At 43.0% G+C, this 21,387-nt stretch overlaps 1 protein-coding gene across 1 annotated transcript in view; it reads left to right on the forward strand.

Annotated features, from left to right (window-relative positions):
- Positions 1-21,387, forward strand: part of frya (furry homolog a (Drosophila)) — a 60,670-nt gene continuing 39,283 nt past the window's right edge. Inside the window, 7 exon segments of the mRNA XM_056756115.1 lie at positions 1-381; positions 10,530-10,720; positions 13,084-13,137; positions 14,458-14,597; positions 14,878-14,968; positions 15,268-15,347; positions 15,443-15,523. Of these exon segments, the coding sequence (XP_056612093.1) occupies positions 213-381; positions 10,530-10,720; positions 13,084-13,137; positions 14,458-14,597; positions 14,878-14,968; positions 15,268-15,347; positions 15,443-15,523 (806 nt within the window). The 5' untranslated portion in view covers positions 1-212.

Here is a 21,387-nt window from a genome sequence, read left to right on the forward strand (position 1 = left end):
ACACGCCGGCTGCTCAGAGCCGGGCTTCTTTCTGACTGCATCTGTCAACGCACACCCACGCGAACACACTGTAAGGAACAGCACAGAATAAAGACACAGCTCTGTATCAGAAGGAGAAGAAGAGCGCGAGAGATTTGAAAGTAGTAGAAATAAAGTACAACCACAAGTTCAATGCCACCGCTGAGGAAAGACTGACAGCTCACCGACTGGAGATGTCGGGCTGTGGGGAGCTGGAGATGTATCGGAATAATGGAGCAAAGCAGGTCCACGGGAGCGCACTGGAGAACATGGACGGCTTAACTGAGAACCTGATGCTAAGCAGAGACTTTCGCGGGAAGTTCAAGAAGCTGAGGTCCAGGAAAAGACCCACTATTTTGGCATGTATGTGACGAGTTGCTTGCGTGTTTATTTTTTGTCACTGCTGGTTAAAGAAATTAGAGATTGAAAGCGCACTTTGCTTGAGTTGTCAGAAGACACGATGTTCAACTTTCTCTCAGCCATGTGTGAAATTCCTCACTGTCTATAGACATTTATTGGTTACATCAAGAATGTGGTGTCGTGTTTTTGTTCAAATAGATTGTTTGGTTTTGTTTTGTCAGTGTTGAATATGAATTTACAAAGTTGCGAATGTGTAACTTCAGTATTGAAATTAGAGGGAAGATGAAGGAACGTGAGAAAGTATAAGATAAACTTATTGAAAAAGGCAAAAAGCTGCTTAAAAGTTGTTTGCAAAGTCCTGAATTAAGTGAGTGCATTGCGGGATATAGATGTTACTTTATGACAGAAAAAGTGATTTCATCGTGTGGGTTTGCAATTTCATACAGTAAAATAAAAAAGCAAGAATCCACTAATGGATATTGATTTTACATTTATAAACGTATTAAATAGATTTAAAAGCATGTTTAAATGGTAGAACCATAACAATTTGAGTAAAAAACAAACATGTCATGGTCCATGTCAGCATGATTTGGGAATGTTTTTTTTCATAGATTTTGTGCAAATGTGATCAAAAATACTGATAAATCTTAAATATTCGTATTTATTTTACATTACCTCATGACTAGTTACATTATACACACAGGATCTTTAATGTGGAACCCACTGTATGAATCCTGCTCGTGTCACATGTCCAATAGTGTACAGTTAAATGTGAATTTCAAGGACATTCAGCGTTGAAAAATTGACTTGTGCGTGTGCCCATGAAAAAGTCTGGAAGAGAGGACCAGGTTAAAAGTGAAAGGGGAGAATGAGGGGCCAGGGTAGAGAGAAAGAAAGCACTGATATCCACAATGACGCCTGCATCGGTGAAACATGCTTCACATTCCATCTCTTCATCTGAGCCTGAAAATGGTTTTAATAGGCTCTTAATGGGAATCAATCTGCCGAAGAACGCTGTAACTCTTACTGTAGGCTCCTCATTCATGGCTTTGAATGTAATAGTTATCAGAAAAATGAACACTTGTAAAGTAAATGTTATTACTTGTTTTTGGAGTCCTGTATGCACCATATTATCAGTTTTTTTATCACTTGCTTTATTTATCCCCATTCTTTCTCTGGTCCATCGGTTCTGTCTGCTTTGTGATTGCTTAGTGTCATTACACCTACGACGCTTTTTGGTAATGGATTTAGCTTTTACGTCAGGATGTTTTAGTACGTCACAGTCTTCTTCACTTACTCTGGTCTTAATGGTCTGGTTGAAAGATTGAGCGATAAAGTTCAGCCATTGCCTTTTGTAATAACTTGTCTGAAACAGATTACTCACTGTCATCACACTGTCCAGAATGTTTATGAACATGAAAAAAAGCATACTTACAAACAGTATTAAAATGAGTAATACAGGTAGATCAGTGGTCTCCAACCTTTTTGGAGGCGAGGGCGACCTGAAGAGATACAATCATCTTGAGGGCTACTTTCAAAAATACGTTCAAACTACTTTACACATGTGATGCATTATTTTTCGGATTACAGGATCAAAAGTATTCTTTCACATATTTTTGCACTTGAGTAAATTAAAGCTCAAAACATGTGCTAATAATAACATATTTATAACATGTCATGACGATGAAGCACTTGGTTGATCGGTATAGTCACAGATTCGGCAACTGTCCTGAGCATTATTGTAGAGCCCTGTGTTTGGCGGGCACTTTACAGAGTTAATGCGGGCCACCAGGTGCCCGCGGGCACCACGTTGGAGACCACTGCTGTAAATTATACGAAGTGAGAAAAGAGACACTCTATTTTATCTCCTCTAGGACTAATGGGCAATTCTAGGCTGACCCAATAAATAGGCTATGAGGGAGTGCATTGTGTAATTGAGGGCAGGTTCTTGACATCAGGGGGATGGAGAGGAGCATTATGGGATTATGCCTTGAGTGACTCAGGGTGTGCTTTTGAAGAGCACACCCTTTGCATTGGAAAAAGATAGTTGATGTCAATGAAGATCTGTCTTTTGCCTCATTTTAAAGACTAAAGTTGATGTTCTCTAATGAGCTTAATACTTTATATGGAATCACTTCTATTTTTCATTATGTGTATATCATAATGTATCATTACCTGTCCATCTGAAAACCTCCCACTGTGGAGATTTTTCCGCACAGAACATTGTCTCCTGCAGTGTCGAGCCTGTCTTTTGCTTACTTAAAGGGGTCATATGACACAGCTAAAATGGATATTATCGCTTGTTTTAGATGTAATGCAATGTGTATACTAAACACAATTTAATGTTCAAAAACGCTGTATTTTCCACATACCGTGCATGTTTGTGTCTCCTCTTTGCCCAGATTTTTGCGCAGATTTTTTACAAAGCTTATCGGTCTGAAAAGTGAGGTGTGCTATGATTGGTCAGTTAACCAGTGCGTAGTGATTGGTCGAATACTGCAGGCGTGTGACGGAAATGTAACACCTCTTACCATATTTGGAACATCAGGTTCCAAAGCAATTTTACTGACAGGTACGCCCACCTTACATTTGGGCAGTGTTAGTCAAATCATACCACAAACTGATGTAGATTTGTGGGGGTGTGGTTGCATGAGGCGTTTCCGGCAGGTCTGGTTGAGCATTCGCTTTTAGATAGAATGCATCTTTTAATTTTTTCAATTTTACATGTCTAATACATGTACACAACACATATACAGGCAACTTATAACACATCAAAGACACAAAAAACAAGTATTCACGCCATATGACCCCTTCAAAATGTCAACATGGATGCTGTTTTCCTCCACATTGACCAGACTGGTGTTTGTCCTGTTTTGACCTTTGCTGACTTTTTATAAACTCTCTTAGAGGAAACGTTTTTGTTTTTTTGCTTTTTCAGCTTTTCTGTTTTTACCTGACTGACATTTGTATTGAATGGTGACTTTACTTCGGATATTGCCAAAATTAACCTGTGAAAGTGAAGTGTCAGAGGAATGTCAATCATTGCCTGCGGACTGAATACTATGTTAGACATAATGTTTGGCTAACATATATATACAAAAACAACTTCTAAACTTTACATATACATATACTCAACCTCATGTGATTACAATTACATATTTTGAAGAATGGCCCCAAATAAATTTGTACTTCCATTGTATGGACACTGTATTAACCACTAAGGCATTTCTCAAAATATCTGTTTCACAGAAAAAAGTTTTATATACAGGTTTTGAATTCAGCTTACCTCACTCCTCTCAGGTCAGATAGTATGGGACATGAGCATCTCTTACTGGCTTGGGTTGTATAAAAATGGTTTATAATTAACCATGTGATGCTAAGAGGATTTCTCCAGCCTCTGACACTGGGTTATTTAAAGTGAACCTGCCTTACAGAGAGAAAGAGAGAGAGAGAGAGAGAGAGAGAGAGAGAGAGAGAGAGAAAGAGAGGATGGGTGGGTGTCTGAGAGGAGGGGGAAGAGCTTAGCGGATCTGTGGTGATCTATTCTGGTTCAGTCTGTGGCAGCATCATTGTTTTGCATCACTTGCATGCAGCAGCTGCCTCGGGCAGGGGTGGAAACACGCAGGACCACAGCATCACTGCCTCCGTCTAACTCAAGCGGCTGCAGACATGGCCAGCCAGCAGGACTCGGGATTCTTCGAGATCAGCATCAAGTCTCTGCTGAAGTCCTGGAGCGGCTGTGAGTATTTTGGAGCTCAGGGCTACGGGATCACAGCCAGTGCTGGCGGGATGCATCCAGATATAGGTTACATGTGAGACAAGCGAGTGTGTTGTTGTGACGCACGTGTTTATGAAAGTCTGTGTGAGGGGGTGTTGCCGTTTTGTTTTGTTATTGTTACATCTATACTATAGTCATCAGATACTTCTGATTGGTTAAGTTTAGTATGGATTATTATTGGATGATTGGACACACGCAAATCGAGCATTTAAATAGTTTTCTACAAAGATGCTCGTTTATGTAAATGAATGTCATAACTTTGATGCATTTAAATCCAAGACTACTGTATTACATTCAAACTGTAATACAGTCAGTATTACACGTTCAGTTGGAAATTAAGATGTCACAGTTTACTCTTATAAGATCTTGTTGTAGAGGACTAAACGTTTGTTGCATGTCTGCCCTGTCTTGACTGACTGTCTATATATTGCTTAGTGTTTTGGTACACAGTATGCTCCCCAGAGCAATGTGCATCAGGTGGCTGTTCTCACCAGCCTAACCAACCAATCAGATTTGAGGGATGGTCAGCAGACAGCAAATCAGCTTGCAGAAGGGGTGGCAGTGCATATAACCTACAAATATATTTATTTAAAATATTTTTTAAATAGAGTATTTCTGCTGCTGACACTGTTATGCAGTGCATTTGTTCTCCATTAAAACACAGTATTTTTAATTTGTGAGGAAATTCTGTTTTTCTCTGAAATGTCTTATATTTTTAAAAAGCCTGAATGATAGCAGCCATTAAAAAATATGTTAAACAATTCACAGCGTGAGACTGTAATCCCAAATTTTTAAACCACATCATAATCTCTCGCTGTCTGAGTAAATGGGTAAAAGGTTCTTATCATCAAATCAAATGTGCTTTGCAAAGCGTACCAAATATATTTTTAGGACTGGCTAAGAGGTTTAGAGCAGCGTGCACCCTTAGTCCTAATGGCTAAATCCTGGAAAAATGTCCTTGTTTCTTTTTGCTTTCACAATCTGCACATCTCAAATAACTGTTAGCACATCTCATCTTTCAGGTTTTTTTTCAGCTTTCAGTATGTCACTCTTCAAACTGCACTGTGTGTTCGGGCAGTAACGTAGCCTGATCTTGTTCCTCAGGTGTTGATGCCCATGGGCATTGAGAAAAGGTGATTGTGACCTCTGGATGTCATTTTGATGTAGAGTTGTATTCCGTGAGGGACTTCGGGGAGATATTAGCAGTGCCTGTGACTGTCTGTGCATCAGTCAGACGCCTTAGTTTCATTTTTAAAATCTTGAGAATCTTTTTGGAAGATTGTCCCCAGACTGTTGAGAAAGGTTACCAGTGGGATATGAGTGGGCTTTGGGTTCTAAAAGCCTGATAAGCATCTTAAAATGCATGGGTTTGGATAAGTCCCATTTATTTGCAGTTATGGTAGTTGTCCCCAGGGTAGTTTTGTACACAGTTGGAGGCTGGATGTTAAAAAAACCACATTATTTACATCTGAGGCGGATTTTGTTAGAAGTATGTTCTTCCCTGTTTGCTCTTCACTCCCTAAATATGAGGAATTTGCTAAAAGCGCAATAGGATTTGTCTTTGAAAGGATAAACATAAGGTCTATAACAAGGGATAAAAAAGCTCTATATTAGTGTACGAGTCTTTGTGAAGTCCAACTATAGCCTACACTGTCAGAAAAATATTCAAAACTTTACCTCTTCCGTCACTGAGTTGTAATATTAAAGGTTCCTTTTTGTACCTTGACAGGTTTACACATGTAAAACACAAGTTTTTGTAAACAAATTTTGGGATATTATATCCTTAAGGACCTGTTGTGCATTCTTAAAGGTACAGTTAAACAAAACATTTAACTATACCTTGGAATGTTAACGGTAGTAACAAAAAATCACATCAGTCACATCACCATTTTAAATAAATAACATTGTAGAAAACACATTGAGAAATAATTATTCATTTTCTTTTTGTCCTTGTTCCTTTGCGGTTTATTTGACTAATTAATACGGAAACTAGTTGCTTTTCACCAAAATTTGCACACATACATAATCACACATACATGTATATATATTTAGGAAATATTTATATGTATTTATTAAAATGTATCAATTATTATTAAAATAATTTTTATATTTTTCTTAAATGTATGCAGTTTAAAAAAAAAAACTTAATTTGCACAGTACACATTTATTATGTAAACAGAACCTTTTTTGTATACGATTAATCACTTGCCAGCCCTAATTTATGCTAATTATTTGTGGTTAATATTAAATTACAATTTAAGTATGATATTAATACAAATAGGATTTTTAAAGAGAATGTCCGATAGCATTTTAAAATTGGTATAGATAATCAAACTGTGCTGGTGCATGTCTGCATTTGTGGCTGTCTCATGTGAATGTATGTGTGAAATAGAGAGGCGTTGGTTGTACTGCGTCTTGTATTGTCCCTGTCGGGAGCAGCTCAGTGCTCAGAGGCTGATGTCATGCTCTCTTTGACTTCATCTCTTGTTTGCACAGTCACATGTAGCAGCATTTCCCACAGGATTTTAAGAGACTGTGGCACTGATGACGTCACATGCTAATTAGGATATTTATGACATCATCGCATCGTGTTTACGTTTGGTCTAGTGTTAAACACAACTGGATGCTATTTTCACATATTATCTGTTCTGACATAAATGATTATTAAATAGTGACTAAACAAGACCCAAGAACATTTCGTGTTTAATCCAACTCGTTGTTTCTTTAACTGCTGTTAAAGCGACAACGAGTCGTTTTGGTGTATTGTTCCCCCATGTGGTTGATAAGCGCAGTTTTCTGTTATAAATGTTGTAAATGTTACTGCTTTATACGCTTCCATGTGGGCAGCGCAATACATGTGAATTTGTTGATCCAGGCAGAAACCGCTGTGACATCATGTCACTTCATAAACTGCAGTACTAAAGCACTCTTTTGGCTCCCACGGGTTATACTTCTGAGCTATACTAATAGTTCAAACTAGATTCTGAGGTAGCAGTTGGTTGTTTGCCGTTAGCTCAAAGCGTACTAGCTACATAGCAGCTAACTTGCTAATGTTAGCTACATAACACATTTAAAGTCACCCAAAACACAGGGCATGGACATGTGTTTAGTAACCAACGCAAATCATTTTCTGTAGTTATATTTTTGGAATCACACTCGCGACCAGGTGTTGTGCTTTGTGTAATGAGTGCAATCAATAACTCACACTCAACTCCCTATGGGAATAGTGCCTAGCACAGTAACTATAGATACCTATAACATCAGTCTACTTGCATGAACTAAGGATTCAGCAACTTTTGACCATAAAACATTTGTTGTGGTTTGGTAGTCATCATTTACAAGCATAACACTAAATTTGGGATGAGGCACGATCATGGTATGGAAGCTATTGAGACCCAGCAACATTACATTATCTGTAGTCTACCTTACGGTTATAAATTGTGAACCAGTAACTTTAGTGCGCTAATAAACAACCCGAGCACAGCCAAATTACTAATGAGCTCAAAAGTACAGGACAGTAAGAAAAAAATGACATATTTGACTTTCCAATCCAGTAGCAGGAAGGCTAACGTTAGGTCTCCATCCGTTTTGCAACCCGTTGCCCCTTGCAGCTCGCGTCGCCGAGTGTAAGTCTGTCAGATATTGATTCGCGTCCGATCACTCTCTCTCTTCTCCTATTTGTTTTATTTGCTGGCTCTGCCATAGTGATGGTTTGGAGACTTGAACTAGATCATTTCTCCTTATTGTTAGCTTTTGGCTGACTTCTCCCAGGCTACGATGTATGCCGTAAAGCAGGGGATAGGTGGGGCTTGTACTGTCCCGAACACCAAAATTACAAATGCAATTTCAGTCGAGAGAAGGCTGCTTAGGAAGCAACGGCAGTAAAATTCGTCCAGTTTAAAGTTGTCCTACCACTTAAATAATTTTAGAGACATTAATTTAAGGTCAAAAAGTTGCTTGTTGTCGCTTTAAAATCCTGATTTATTAACGTGACATTGTCTGACCAAATCACCTTACATTTACACTGAAGAGCGGATATATGAGGTGATGTTGCCGAACATTCGGTGCATCCTTATTTTAAATAGTAAAATAAACATGTAAATGGAAATCATTAAAAACTATTCACGGTGGCCAGTTTTGATAGTGTGACAGGCTGCAACGAATAAATCAATATGGGAAACAGACAATACAACAATATGTATTTAAGAGATTAATAAAAATGTGTTAGTTCGTTTTGAAACATTGGCGGTCTGCCAAAGTCTAATTAATGAATAGGAAACACTGTGTAGTTATCCAGATTGCTGTACTCATCCAGACTGTCCTTTTTTGCGCCGTTTGTCCATGCACATCTCACCAAAATGTTATGCTTGGGGCTTGTGTGGGGTTGCCAGGGTGTTGCTATGCGGTTTAATAGTTTTCTTAGTAGTTGCTTGCTATACCAGGTAAGTTTTGTAAAACTATAAGCGTGTCTCCTTGTTTTGAGTCTGTCTAAAATGTGTTTGAAGTATTGCAAGCATAGTTTGCAACCCATGCACTACTCACAGTTGTTCTCCTTAGGGTTAGATTGTGTAATCATTTCTGGAATTTCAGAAGCTAGAATGTCGTACTTCACGTTGTTTTTTGTGTAAGCAAAGGGTCTGAGAGTGAATAAGTCAGTGAATTTGTGTCCAATCGGATGATGTTTACACTGTTGGTCAGCGGTGGAGGGGGAATCGGCACGTATGGTGTGTACTCTGGGATAAATATAACCCTCCAACTATGCCACTGTAGCATGTCACTCTTGCACACTTGCTCAGGCTTCAGCTAAAAATTCCAGCCTGACCTTCGCTCTCGGGAAGCAGAGGCCGATCTAAACAAGCACATGTGGATTTGTTATCACTTAATTTGCGGAATTTCTGCCCACCCGCTCTGGGACCCCCTGTGCACGGGGCAGGTGGTGAACGGGAGAGGGTTTGGACATTACAGGGATGATTGAAAAGGCCGTGTGAGTCGAGCTTTCGGAAATATGGATCCTTTTCGCCGTTCTCTTACCATGGATAGCACAGTCATGTGCTGGAATAAGACCAGCATGGTCAACTTTATCAAGGGCCGGGGTAGGTGCTTATAAGTGAGAGTGTCTAGTGAGGTTTTGCTTAAATGAAGAAAGTAGCTTAAAACCAAGTTAAAGAATTTGTAAGAGAACTTCTGCAGATTAAACTAGATGAGATCATAACAAAAACAACTCATGTCTGCAAGCTGTGTTTTCACTAATGATAACTAATATGACTCACTATAACTAGATCAAAATTTGTTGTCCAAATGAACACAGCCGTCACATGACCCCACTGCAACTCGACCCCCATTACTCGCGGTACAGTACAAGAGCTTTGGTGTGTGCTTGTGAGCATTGTGGACGAACATTACAACCTTGTGATATTACGTTGTGCCTTCTGCTTCAAATGGTATCTTTGTGTCAAGTCGATCTAGGCGATTACAGGGATAGCATACCCATAAATAAAAATAATTTATCTCACGCTCATGTTTTTCAAAACCTGTACATGACTCTTTGTTCTATAGAGCACGAAGAAGATATTTTGAGAAATGTCTCAGTGGTTTTGTGTCCATACAATGGTAGTCATTGTGGTTCAAACGTTCTTTAGAATATCTGTTTTTGTGTTCTGCCAAAAAAGGTAAAAGTGAAAATGATCTTATATGAGAGTGAGTGAGTAAATGATGAAAGAATGTTCGTTATTGAGTAAACTCTAGCACATAAGTGCATAGTTTTACAGTTTTACACCGCCATGATTTAAGGTCTGTTGGTCCAGTTGGAAGAAAGCCACAAAATGGGAAAATTTTGAAGTGGATACAACTGTTTGTATTAGGAAACAAGTATTGTCTGTGATAAAGTATTTTTCTTCATTTGGGAACACCAGAGAATTCTTGTGTATTTATTGTGACATGAAGCAGCCCTTTATTAAGTTATTACCTTTATTACGTTATTAAAAAAGACAAATACACAATACATCACTGACTACCGCATATATCACTTTCTCTCATTATTAGTAGTCATTTATTTATTTTTTGCATAATTCAAGAAAGATCAGACAAGATTGTAATATTGTGCAATAATATATGCTGTCGCCTGGGAAGAAACTCCTGTAAACCTGACAAGCTGCTCTGACAAGCTGAGAAACTTTTGTACACATCAGCAACATCAGCTTCGCATATGGGTACATTTGATGAACTTTAAAGCATCAACATATTTCAAAATAATAACTTCTTACTCATTTCCGTTCATTTAAATGTAACATCATACCGTTATTAGCAGAATATTACTTTTAAGCCTCCATTTCTTGCCCCTTCAGATGAATAATTCTTGTTTTTTTGTCCGAAGCTTCACCAGGGTACAGCAAGCCTCCCATCCCTACTGTGTGCTGCTCGCAGGGCGAGAAGGGACCGCCTGCCATGATGCCCATCAGCGTTGACCCAGAGAGCCGGCCGGGCGAATACGTGCTGAAGAGCCTCTTTGCCAACTTTACAACCATCACTGAGCGCAAAATCCGCATCATCATGGCCGAGCCTCTGGTGAGTGAGCCTTTAATAGAGACTGTTCCTGTGCTCCATTGTTTCTTTAGTTGTGACCTAAAAGTGTCTATCGTCCATTGAAATGAACAGTAACAGAAAATAGACAGATTGCAGTATTTCCCACAGGACTTTAAGAGACTGTGGTGCTAATGAAGTCACGAATTAGCATATTTGTGATGTCATCAAGTGCGTTTGGTATAGTGTTGGCACTTGAAATCTGTTTCCCTTCTACCCTCTGATGTATTACAAACACATTATATTGTATTTAACGCGACTGAATGCTATTTTCACATATTACCTGTTCTATTAAAATAAGTAAAAAATATTGACTGAACACGACCCAATTACATCTCATGTTTAATCCGACCAGCTGTTACTTTCGCTGCTGCTAAAATCCTGATTTATAACACGACATCGTCTGACAAAATCGCCATACATTAACATCGAAGAAACGATATATGAGGTGATTTTGGCTTGATTACTTGTTTGCCTCATCGATGTGTTTTTGTGTTATGAGCCCCTTTTATTCTAGATGCGAGTAATGGTTTTATTGTTTTTATTGTAGTTTTATTGTCTTCGCATATAGCAAATTCGGAAATATGGGAGAATGCACTGTTGCTGTTTCAAAGAGTTACAACTACAGAACCATAGTAACATTACAAAGAAGACATACGTGCACGCACCACACCGAGAGCTCGCACACAAATTCGAAACCAACCACATCGAGAAATGGTGTGTGGGAAACTCTGCTAACCTTTTGTTAAGCCATATAAACTCGATCAGCCGTCTTCTCTGTCAATAACTTCTGTGACTGTTTACGTTAATGCAGGAAGGCAAGTACAAGGAGGAACGCGTATTGAAAACACCGCCACCTTTTAATCCGTTCACTGTCATGTGAGAGAGAGGCACTGTCGAGACATGGCACGCAACACGTGAAAGAGAGAGGCGTTGAGCGTTCGCGACTCTAAAATGAATTAAGCTGTTTTAAATAGTAAAATAAAAATGTAAATAGGAATCATGAAAAATCTATTCATTGCGGTCGGTGTTGGATAGTGTGGCCGCGATGAATAAATCAATATGGGATCAGACAATACAAGGATATGTTGTTATGAGAAGTAGCCTCAAAAAAATGGCGGCACACATTAAACTATAGAGGGCCCCCATAGTCATGCTTGCATTCTCCTCAGATTTCCAGAGTTTAGTTGTCTGCCAAAGCTCTTTCTTTGTCAAAATTGGTTTCTCTCAGGCCTTAGTATTTGCCATACAAATTGACTTGCATGTGTATTAACAGCGAGTTTCGTGCCTACTAGGCAGTCGAAAGTTAACCACAGAGACAGTATCTATGTAAGGACAGGGACTCATCTTTTGTCTAATTTATGCCTAGAAAAACTAAGATCAAGTTACCAGGACTTTCTCACAGTTGTCTGTTGTTTGAAATACTGTGTCGAGACTTTGGTTTGGTGTTTGAAAATGGAGCTGTATTTCAGGAGGAGTATTATCTGCTTTGTTTAGGAAATGATTTGCCTTTTGTGACACAAGTGTTTCTTTAGAGATCAGCCTAATGTGTTTAACAAACCTACTGTAGTAGTCATGACCTATTTAATTTGATTTAAAAAAAAATTATGTACAGTACATGCGAATAGACTTTATTTCATAAGTGGCAAAATGGTTTTATAAGACCATAAGGGCGTGTTGGCCGTATTCATCTTTTATACAAAAAAACGTTCTTACAAGATTCACAAGATGTATTGCACTGTTCTGGCCCGACCTCTCATCTGTTTCTCCCTAAATGACTCCCGGATCTGAAATATTTATTAACCTAAGACAGAAAGAGGGGGCTTCAGTTGGGTGAACGAGCTCAAAGTTCATTTAACAATGTCTGAAAGTATTATATTTGACAAGACCAGTAGTGCCTGAAAGCCCTTTAACCCAGTCAGAGAAGACCGACTGTTTGTTCTGGGACTTTAGATGTTATAATACTGTGACCAGGATGGCTCTTTTGTTTTTTACCACGTGGCAAAACATTAATGTAGTTTGCATAGCTAAAAAAGTTTTCAGTTCTGTCGGAAAAGTCAGTGTTTTGGAAACCACTTAAAATGTAATTGTCATATTGAGTATGTACTATATGAAGCCAAACACGCATGTTTAAATTCAGCTTTTTATCAGTCCATAGATGGGTCAAATATGGAGGTTAATTTAACCTTGCTAGCTATAGACGGTTTTAGCAGCAACAACATAAACAAATGTTATGTGGCCCAAACTTAACCTCCGGTAGACCTCTGCAAAAACTCAATAACTGTTGGGTAGTTTTAATTTGATTCAATACAGTTCATATACAAAAAGTATTCTTGTTGCTTTTACAGGAAAAAACACTTATAAAATCTCTCCAGAGGAGTGAAGATCCACAGTTTGACCAAGTGAGTGCCATTTGCTTTGCACACGCACACACGAACACACACACACACACACACACACACACATACACACACATTACAGACACACATGCTCAAGTCCAGTCTGTGGACAGATGTCCAAGCGAAAAGACAGGAGGGAGCCCTGCTGTGCCCAAAATGAATTTGACTTTTTGAATTATTAAAGTAGATTCATAAATCTGTCTGGCCTTTTAAGCATCGAAAGCGAATGCCTTAAAAGCTTGATGTGGTTTTTGGCATGAGTGAACGTTGCCATTTTTATCTCTGAATATCATTTTTATCTCTAAATTAGATAAGAGAGTATTACATATCTGACATCCACAGTGGAGACTTTGTGTTACATACGGACTTCAGGTGTTTTTGTAAGACGCTTTTAATTTGTGATACATTGATTATATACATGCATAAATCGTGTTTGTGTATATTTCATGTATTTTATACACTCACAAACAATTATTTTCAAGTTCCTTGGCATATTTTGTTAAATAAATAGTCAATTGCAAATGCGTATACGGATATTAGATCGACTGCCTGTGGTGTTTTCAAAAACAAACAGAACCATTTCAACACTGACTAAATGCATTGCAAACACCAAATGAAAGGTCCTTTTTATGACTCGTTTGGGTGGAGTGTGTGTTCCTTGCCTTGAGCCTGTAAGTTTGTCTTTCTTCATGTATGCATGTATGCGTGTGTCTGTGTGTGTTGGAGGCAGGTGAATAGCAAGCTCATTCAGCTCTCACAGGGCTGTGTTTGTACCCATGATCCTCTGGGCTTTCAGCAGGCTCACTGAGAGAGGATTCTTCTCCCAGGGTTCTTTAGGGAATGAAGGGCTTGCTGTGTTCACCCCTCGGCTCCTGAACGCCGCCTCTTACCCCTCCCTTTCCTGTGTGCCGAGTCCTCACCAGTGGCTGCCCTTCCTTCCTGCGCTCATTACCCAAACTCCCTCTCGTCCTTGTTGCTTTTACTGCCTCCTGGAAATTAGGAGGAGACACGTTATACACACTCGCACGTATTTTATTTAAGAATACTTTTGCACTTAAATGACTCTGGTTGGATTACAGGAATAGTCATTATTTAATGAATCTATAGCTTTACCAAATCTGTAACCAAAGTTTTTGAATATCTAAAGTGTTAGTTTATGTTAAGCAATTCTATTAATATAGCACATTTATTGGACGTTTCTCCATCAGTCACCTCAAAACTGCCTTACTTTAGTTTTACAGAACACACAGTTAAAGACACACTGTACTTACTATGCAATGAATATATATTTTTACAGAGATTAATAAATTTTATTTCTTTCAGTTAATCAGCACCATGAGTTCTCTGGCCGAGTATTGCCTTCCATCTATCTTACGCACCTTATTTGACTGGTACAAAAGACAAAATGGTGTTGAAGATGAATCCGATGAGTACAGACCGCGTTCCAATACAAAGCCCAAAGTGTGAGTCCACCATTTACTGATCATTTAGGTTTGACTGTGATTTAATACATTGTTCTGTGTAGCACGCAATAAATGCAGGTAATGAAGTTTTGTTTTTCATTTCGGTCTTTGTAAGTATTAGCAGATAAGGCCAAAGGCTAAATTCACAGTCGGAGGTCTTCAAAGTTTTTCTTTATGAGAAAGCAATGTCATGTCAACCATAAGACTAGTTACGACTGATTTATCAGTGAGAATAGATCATTTAGTCTGTTTACATTCTCTCTTTCTCTCTCTCACACAGTGATGAGCAACAGAAAGATTATCTGCTGGAGAGGAGAGACCTAGCCATAGATTTCCTCTTCTCTCTCGTGCTCATAGAGGTTCTTAAACAGGTAACATCGCACTACCAAACCAATGCGTGTGCAATTCTAACCATCTCAAAGTTAAAATGTATATAGATATTCAAGATTGAATGACCAAAATATTTAAATATAAACATTACATTATGGTCTACTCAAATTTAACCGTACTATACATCTTCTTTATATATAATGCATGTAAAAAAGCAGAACATATCAATGTGTGAATTTGCCTGGCAGATAATAATACTATATGTCGCTGTATGAATATGTCACCTCAACAGGAGTAGCTGTGAGATATAGTAGTGCTCATTTTTGTGTTTTTTGATCAGATGCCCCTGCACCCAGTAATGGATGGTTTGGTCCATGAAGTGATACATTTGGCTTTTAAGCACTTTAAATACAAAGAGGGGTAAGAGGCTTTTTTCCTTCTATGATTTGTATGAACTTATTAATGGATACATGTGTACACATATAGACGTTTCTCTTTGCTTTCATTATGCGCAGGTACCACGGTCCAAACACTGCCAACATGCACATTGTAGCTGATCTCTACTCTGAAGTTATTGGAATATTAGCACAAGCAAAGTAAGTGGCTATCAGTACGACATCAACAAAGCTATCGTCATGTTTCAAGGGAGAAGATTATTTCTGCATCATCACTATAGACCTTTAGCAAGGTTTAAAACATGAGCATGTCAGGTAGTTGCTTGTACGTCCCCACTTTTACTATGCCAAGACTGGAAATGATCTTTTGTTTATTTGAGCTTTCAGATCGAGAGCAGCACATCCATAAGTGCTCTGGATGCTTAACATCCTCGATACATTCCTCTAATCTTTCTTAACTCACATACCCATGTATTTCCTGCTCATGTAAGGCATCCTGGGAAACTGTTGTGTATCGTGTTTAAGAGACATTACTGTGTCTTTGGTTATCTTGCATGGGCGTTCAGTGTATGATTTATGAGGGTGAAGTACCACTGTTGTTGTGCAACATAAAGCTAGCAACACTCTTTATATCAAAAGAAGCCCGTTGTAAAACTTTTATCAAGATAAGAACATGAAGTGTATGAATAAAGAAACTTGAATACATAATTCACTTTTTGATAAATATGATTCTTACTCCAATTTAGTCATGTTGTGACTTTTAAGCAGGCAATCGTATAGACCTGGAACTATCAGGGAACCAGGTTCTATTACTTAAATATGTACAGAAATATTTTTTTCAGGCTTTGTAACATCTTAAAAAGAGAATCTTAAAAAGCCATCGAGAAATCTTTTTATACATTGTACATGCAAACCATTATTTAGTTTTATTGACATTTTTTGAACGAGACTTAATATTTATAATTTTTCATAAAAAAATCTTTATTTTATGGCAGTTTTGTTATGTGCTTTTGTTACTTTATTTGTCATTTATTTTTTATATTGATATTTAGTATATTTTTTCATTTCAGTTAATTTTTTTTTCTAGTTAATCATTTTAGTGCCTGACCTTGAACTTATTTTTAGTGCTGAGGCAACATTTATAGTTCCCTTTCTGTCGGTCTCTCGACGTTGTGTCGAGAACGACAGATGGGGTTCGCCCTTGAGAACCAATCAACTCTGACTACTATAGAAAAGGCCAATGAAATTTGGCGAATGCAATTTGCATGCCGGGCTCCGCCCCCGGAAATCCGGTATAAAAGGAGGCCGGCGTGCAGCATTCACTTACCTTTTGTTCTTCAGAGCCATCGCTCATGAGTACAACTCAGGATTCAATCCTCTACAACTACACGCTGGTGCTACGACGTGTTACAGCGGATCGTCCCTTTCTGCAGCGACCTTCCCCTGGGCGTCTCGGCGGTTCCGGAGGTGTTAGAGATTTTTTCTAAAAGTCCTTTTCAGGACTGACTGAGCATTCTCCAGCGCGGCATGTCCCGCTGTTCTCTTGGGTGCGGCACCCTCATCGAGGAGGGGGATGGACACGATCGCTGCATTAGGTGTCTGGGCGTCCAGCACACTGAAGCAGCGTTCGTTGACACATCTGCCTGCACTGCGGGCAGATTGTCATTCAGAAGTTGCGGTCACGGGTGGCTGTCTTCCTACGGGAACCAGCCACCATTTCGTCTGCTACCCGGGCTGTGACATCTGTGGCTACGGCCCCGATGACCACCCACGTTAGCAGCGTTAGTGATACGGGGAACTCTGCGAACGTAAACCCGCCAGCCAAGTGCTCACGGGCCGATCGCACCCCGATTCGCTCTTCTGAACGTTCCCCAACCGGCGGTGGCATACCGTCCGGATCCTCACGCACACACTCGGAAACGATGTGTGACGTAGATGAGATGTCGCTCGCAGCATCGGAGGGAGACTGGCATCCGACTCTGCCGAATCCAAACTCCACCCCCAGCGGTCGAGTTCAGGAGGAAGCAGAAGTGATGTCATCCGTGCTAACCCGGGGATGCGTGGTTCCCGAGGTCGGTGCGCGGTGCAAACCGCGCCCACCCCGGGTGCCATGTTTTTCCCGGAGGTGCATGAGGAGCTGTGTAAAACTTGGAACGCTCCTCTCACGGACCGTTCCAGTGAAACCAGCTCCGGCTCCCTTACTTCCCTCGATGGTGAGGCAGCCAAGGACTGCGTCGAGATCCCCCGGGTGGAACGTCCGCCTGCGGTGCACCTGTGCCGCGGACGGCTACCACCTGGGGGGGGATCGACCACTCCTACCGTCCAAAGCACGTAAGACTTTGGCATCACTGGTGTCGAAGGCTTGCGATGTTGCGGGCCAGGCTGCCTCCTCTCTCTATGCCTTGGCCATCCTGCAGGTCCGCCAGGCCAGGGCGTTGAGAGGGCTCCACGAGGGTAAGGCCGACCCGGGTATAATGCAGGATCTCCGTGCCGCCGCTGACAGCGCTCTACGGGCGACTAAGGCGGCGGCACGGGCCCTGGGTCGGACGATGTCCACGGTAGTGGTCCAGGAGAGACACCCCCGGCTATACCTTGTGCAGAAGAGTGACAGCAAGGAAGTCCGCTTTCTTGATGCACTCATCTCGCAGGGTGGGTTGTTGGTAACACCGTCGAGGACTGCGCTCAGCAGTTTTTTGACGGCGAAGCAGACAGTGGCAATTAACCACATTTTTTTCACGCCGCGACTCGGCCGCCTACAGGCCTCCGAGATCTCACGTGACGTCTGCTTCCCTGCAACCCAGGACCCTTTCGACATCGGCTCCGGTTCCTGTGCCCCCACAGGCGGCACCCCGGAAGCAGAGGTCGAGGGGGAAACCTCCACCCCGTCAGCAACCTCCTCGCGAGAAGGGACACTGACGGGAAGACCCCAGGGAGAACAACATCGGGCCCGAACCTTCACAGCCACGGCTCTGATCGGTCGGTACGGGACGACTCCTGCCTCGTCACCAAAGCCGGGCCCTTGTTAGGGCTTGGCGCCCACTTACTCACTGAGTTTTCTGTTCTCCCCGGGTTTACTTGCAGCCGATCGCACACTCCACTGGACTGTGCTCGGCGAACCGACCTCACACCCTGGCGAGGCGTGAGGTCGTACACATATACGACAGCCGTCACCACTCTCAAACCGACAGTGCGTGCCGTTGTCCCGCCAGGCAGGTAAGCAGGCGGAGCAAAAACCTTCCCTCCGGGGACTCCCCGCGACATGGTTAGCTCCGCCAGCCGACGAACCACCCCCCGTGGGAATGATGAAGCAGACCGTCCCCTTGGTCACCCTGTCACAGTCCCTGGGAGCTCGAGAGCTGCCCACACTGTCTCGCTGGCTAATGAGGGCGGTCCGTCTTGGTTACTCGATCCAGTTCGCCAGAGACTCACCCAAGTCTCGGGGCATCATCTCTCCCTCTGTCAGAGGCAGGGACGCCTCCGTACTTCGGGTAGAGGTCACCACCCTTCTGGCAAAACAGGCATCGAGTTCGTCCCTCAAAACCAAGATGTTCAGTGGGTCACCACCCGCACTTCATCGTTCCCAAGAAAGACGGCGGGTTGCCCCCAAAGGCTGCGTACCCTGAACAGAGCACCTTTACAAGCTGCCATTCAGGGTGCTCACACAGAGGCGCGTCCTGACATCTATGAGGTGTCAGGATTGGTTCGTGGCAATCGACCTGAAGGACGCTTACTTTCATGTCTCGATCCTCCTCGACACCGACCGTTCCCACGGTTCGCGTGCGAGAGGCGGGCATATCAGTACAGAGTCCTCCCTTTCGGTCTGTCCCTGACCGCCCTTTCTCCCTGAGAGGAGGAAGGCGAGCGGGTACTAAACTATCTCAGCGACTGGCCTATCTTGGCACACTCGCGAGATCTGTTATGTACACAAAGGGACCTGGTGCTCCGGCACCTAGGTCGATTGGGACTCCAGGTCAACCAAGAGAGGGGCAAGCTCTCCCCAGTGCAGAGCATCCTCTTTCTCGGTATGGAACTCAGCTCTGTCACCATGTCGGCACACCTGTCCGCAGTTGTGCCCAACCAGTGTTGAACTGTCTGAAATGAACATTTTAGGCAGACAGCGGTCCCCCTGAAACAATTCAGAGGCTCCTGGGACACATGGCGTCCTCGCGGGCTAATACCCCTCGAGTTGATGCACATGACACCGCTCCAACACTGGTTTCAGAGTCGAGTTCCGAGGAGAGCGTGGCACACCGGCAGCAGGCGCATGGTGATGCTGCCCTGCTGCCGACGCACCATAACCCCTAGTCTTTATGACTTTTTCGACGGACTCAGGTCCCTCTGAGCAGGTTATGAGGCAGGTCGTGGTGACGACTGAAGTCTCCCTGCAGGGGTGCGGTGTAGTGTGCAACGGGCACGCAGGTGGGGTGTTGGACGAACCCCCGCCTGCGCTGGCATATCAATTGCCAAGAGTTGTGGGCTATGCTACTTGCACTGAGCAGGCTACGGCCTCTCGTGCGAGACATGCACGTGCTGTTCCGAGGACAGCACTATAGCTGTAGCGAATACAGATCGTCAGGGTGGCGTTCGCACACAGCAGCTAAACACAACTTGCTCGACGCCTCCTCCGGTGGAGTCAACAGGTGACTCGTTCCCTGCAGGCCACACACCCCGGGCAAACTGAACTAGACAGCCGACGTGCTTTCTCGCCAGTTTATGCCTCGTGGAGAGTGGCGACTCCACCCCCGTGCAGTCCAGCTCATTTGGAGGCTGTTCGGGTAGGCCCAGGTAAAACCTGTTCACCTCCCGTAACACCACCATTTGCCCGCTTGATAGTCCCTGCCCTCGGCACGGATATCCTTGCGCACAGCTGGCCGCGGGATGGGCGGAAGCACACCTTCCCCCCCCCAGGAGCCTTCTTGTACAGACTCTGTGCAAGGTCAGGGAGCAGGAGCACCAAGTGTTATTGGTTACACCACACCGGTCTAACCGCACTTGGCCTCAGAGCCGATGCTCTGGACAGCGACTCCCCCTGAACCATTCCCCTGACAGAGGACCTGCTCTCTCAGGGGAAGGACACGTTCTGGCATCCCAGATCAGACCTCTGGAACACCCATGTCTGGTCTCTAGACGGGACGAGAAGATCCTAAGATGGCTACTCCCCCTATACGGCTGAGACCATCACCCAGGCTAGGGCCCCATCTACTAGGCGGTTACACGCCTCTAGACGGTGCCTCTTCTCGTCCTGGTGTCTTTCTCAACGAGAAAGACCCACTGAGGTGCTTGATCAGGATTGTGTTCCCCTCCTCACGAGACTGGAGACTAACATCTCCCTTCCACACTGAAAGTGTATGTAGTCGCTATTGCCACTCATCACGACTCAGTCGGTGGAAAGTTTCTAGGGCAACACGACCTGGTCACCAGGTTCCTAAGCAGCGAGAGGGCGGAATCCGCCTCATCTCCGCTCCATACCCTCTTGGGACCCTAAGTGGTCCTGGGGAGCCTCAGGGCCCCCCAAAGAGCCCCTCGGAGGTTCCGATCTTCCTCATAGAGTAAGACGGCCCTCCTGACGGCGCTCACTTCTTTCAAGAGGGTAGGGGACCACCGAGCATCCTCCGTGTCCCTGGATTGCCTTAAACTCGGCCCTGGAAACTCTCACGTTATCTTGAGACCCAGGCCCGGATGCGTGCCCAAGAAGTTCCCACTACTCCCTCCGGGGCCAAGTGGTGAACTTGCAGGCGCTCCCCATAGGGGAGGAAGACCCAACCCGATTAGTGTTGTGTCCAGTACGTACTGGACCGCACGCAGAGCTCTGAAGCTCTGACCAGCTCCGTGTCTGTTGGAGGACAGCAGAAGGGGAAGGCTGTCTCCAAACAGAGGCTGGCGCACTGGGTCGTGGACGCCGTTACGACGGCATTCCGATCTCAGAATCTCCCATGCCCATTGGCAGTGAGGGCTCACTCCACACGGAGTTTAGCCACCTCCTGGACACTGGCAGAAGCGCCTCTCTAGCAGACATCTGTAGAGCTGCGGGTTGGGCTATGCCCAAACACCTTCGCAAGGGTTAA

The sequence above is a fragment of the Triplophysa dalaica genome, chromosome 9, assembly GCF_015846415.1.
Source record: "Triplophysa dalaica isolate WHDGS20190420 chromosome 9, ASM1584641v1, whole genome shotgun sequence".
In the NCBI taxonomy this organism is placed as follows: Eukaryota; Metazoa; Chordata; class Actinopteri; order Cypriniformes; family Nemacheilidae; genus Triplophysa; species Triplophysa dalaica.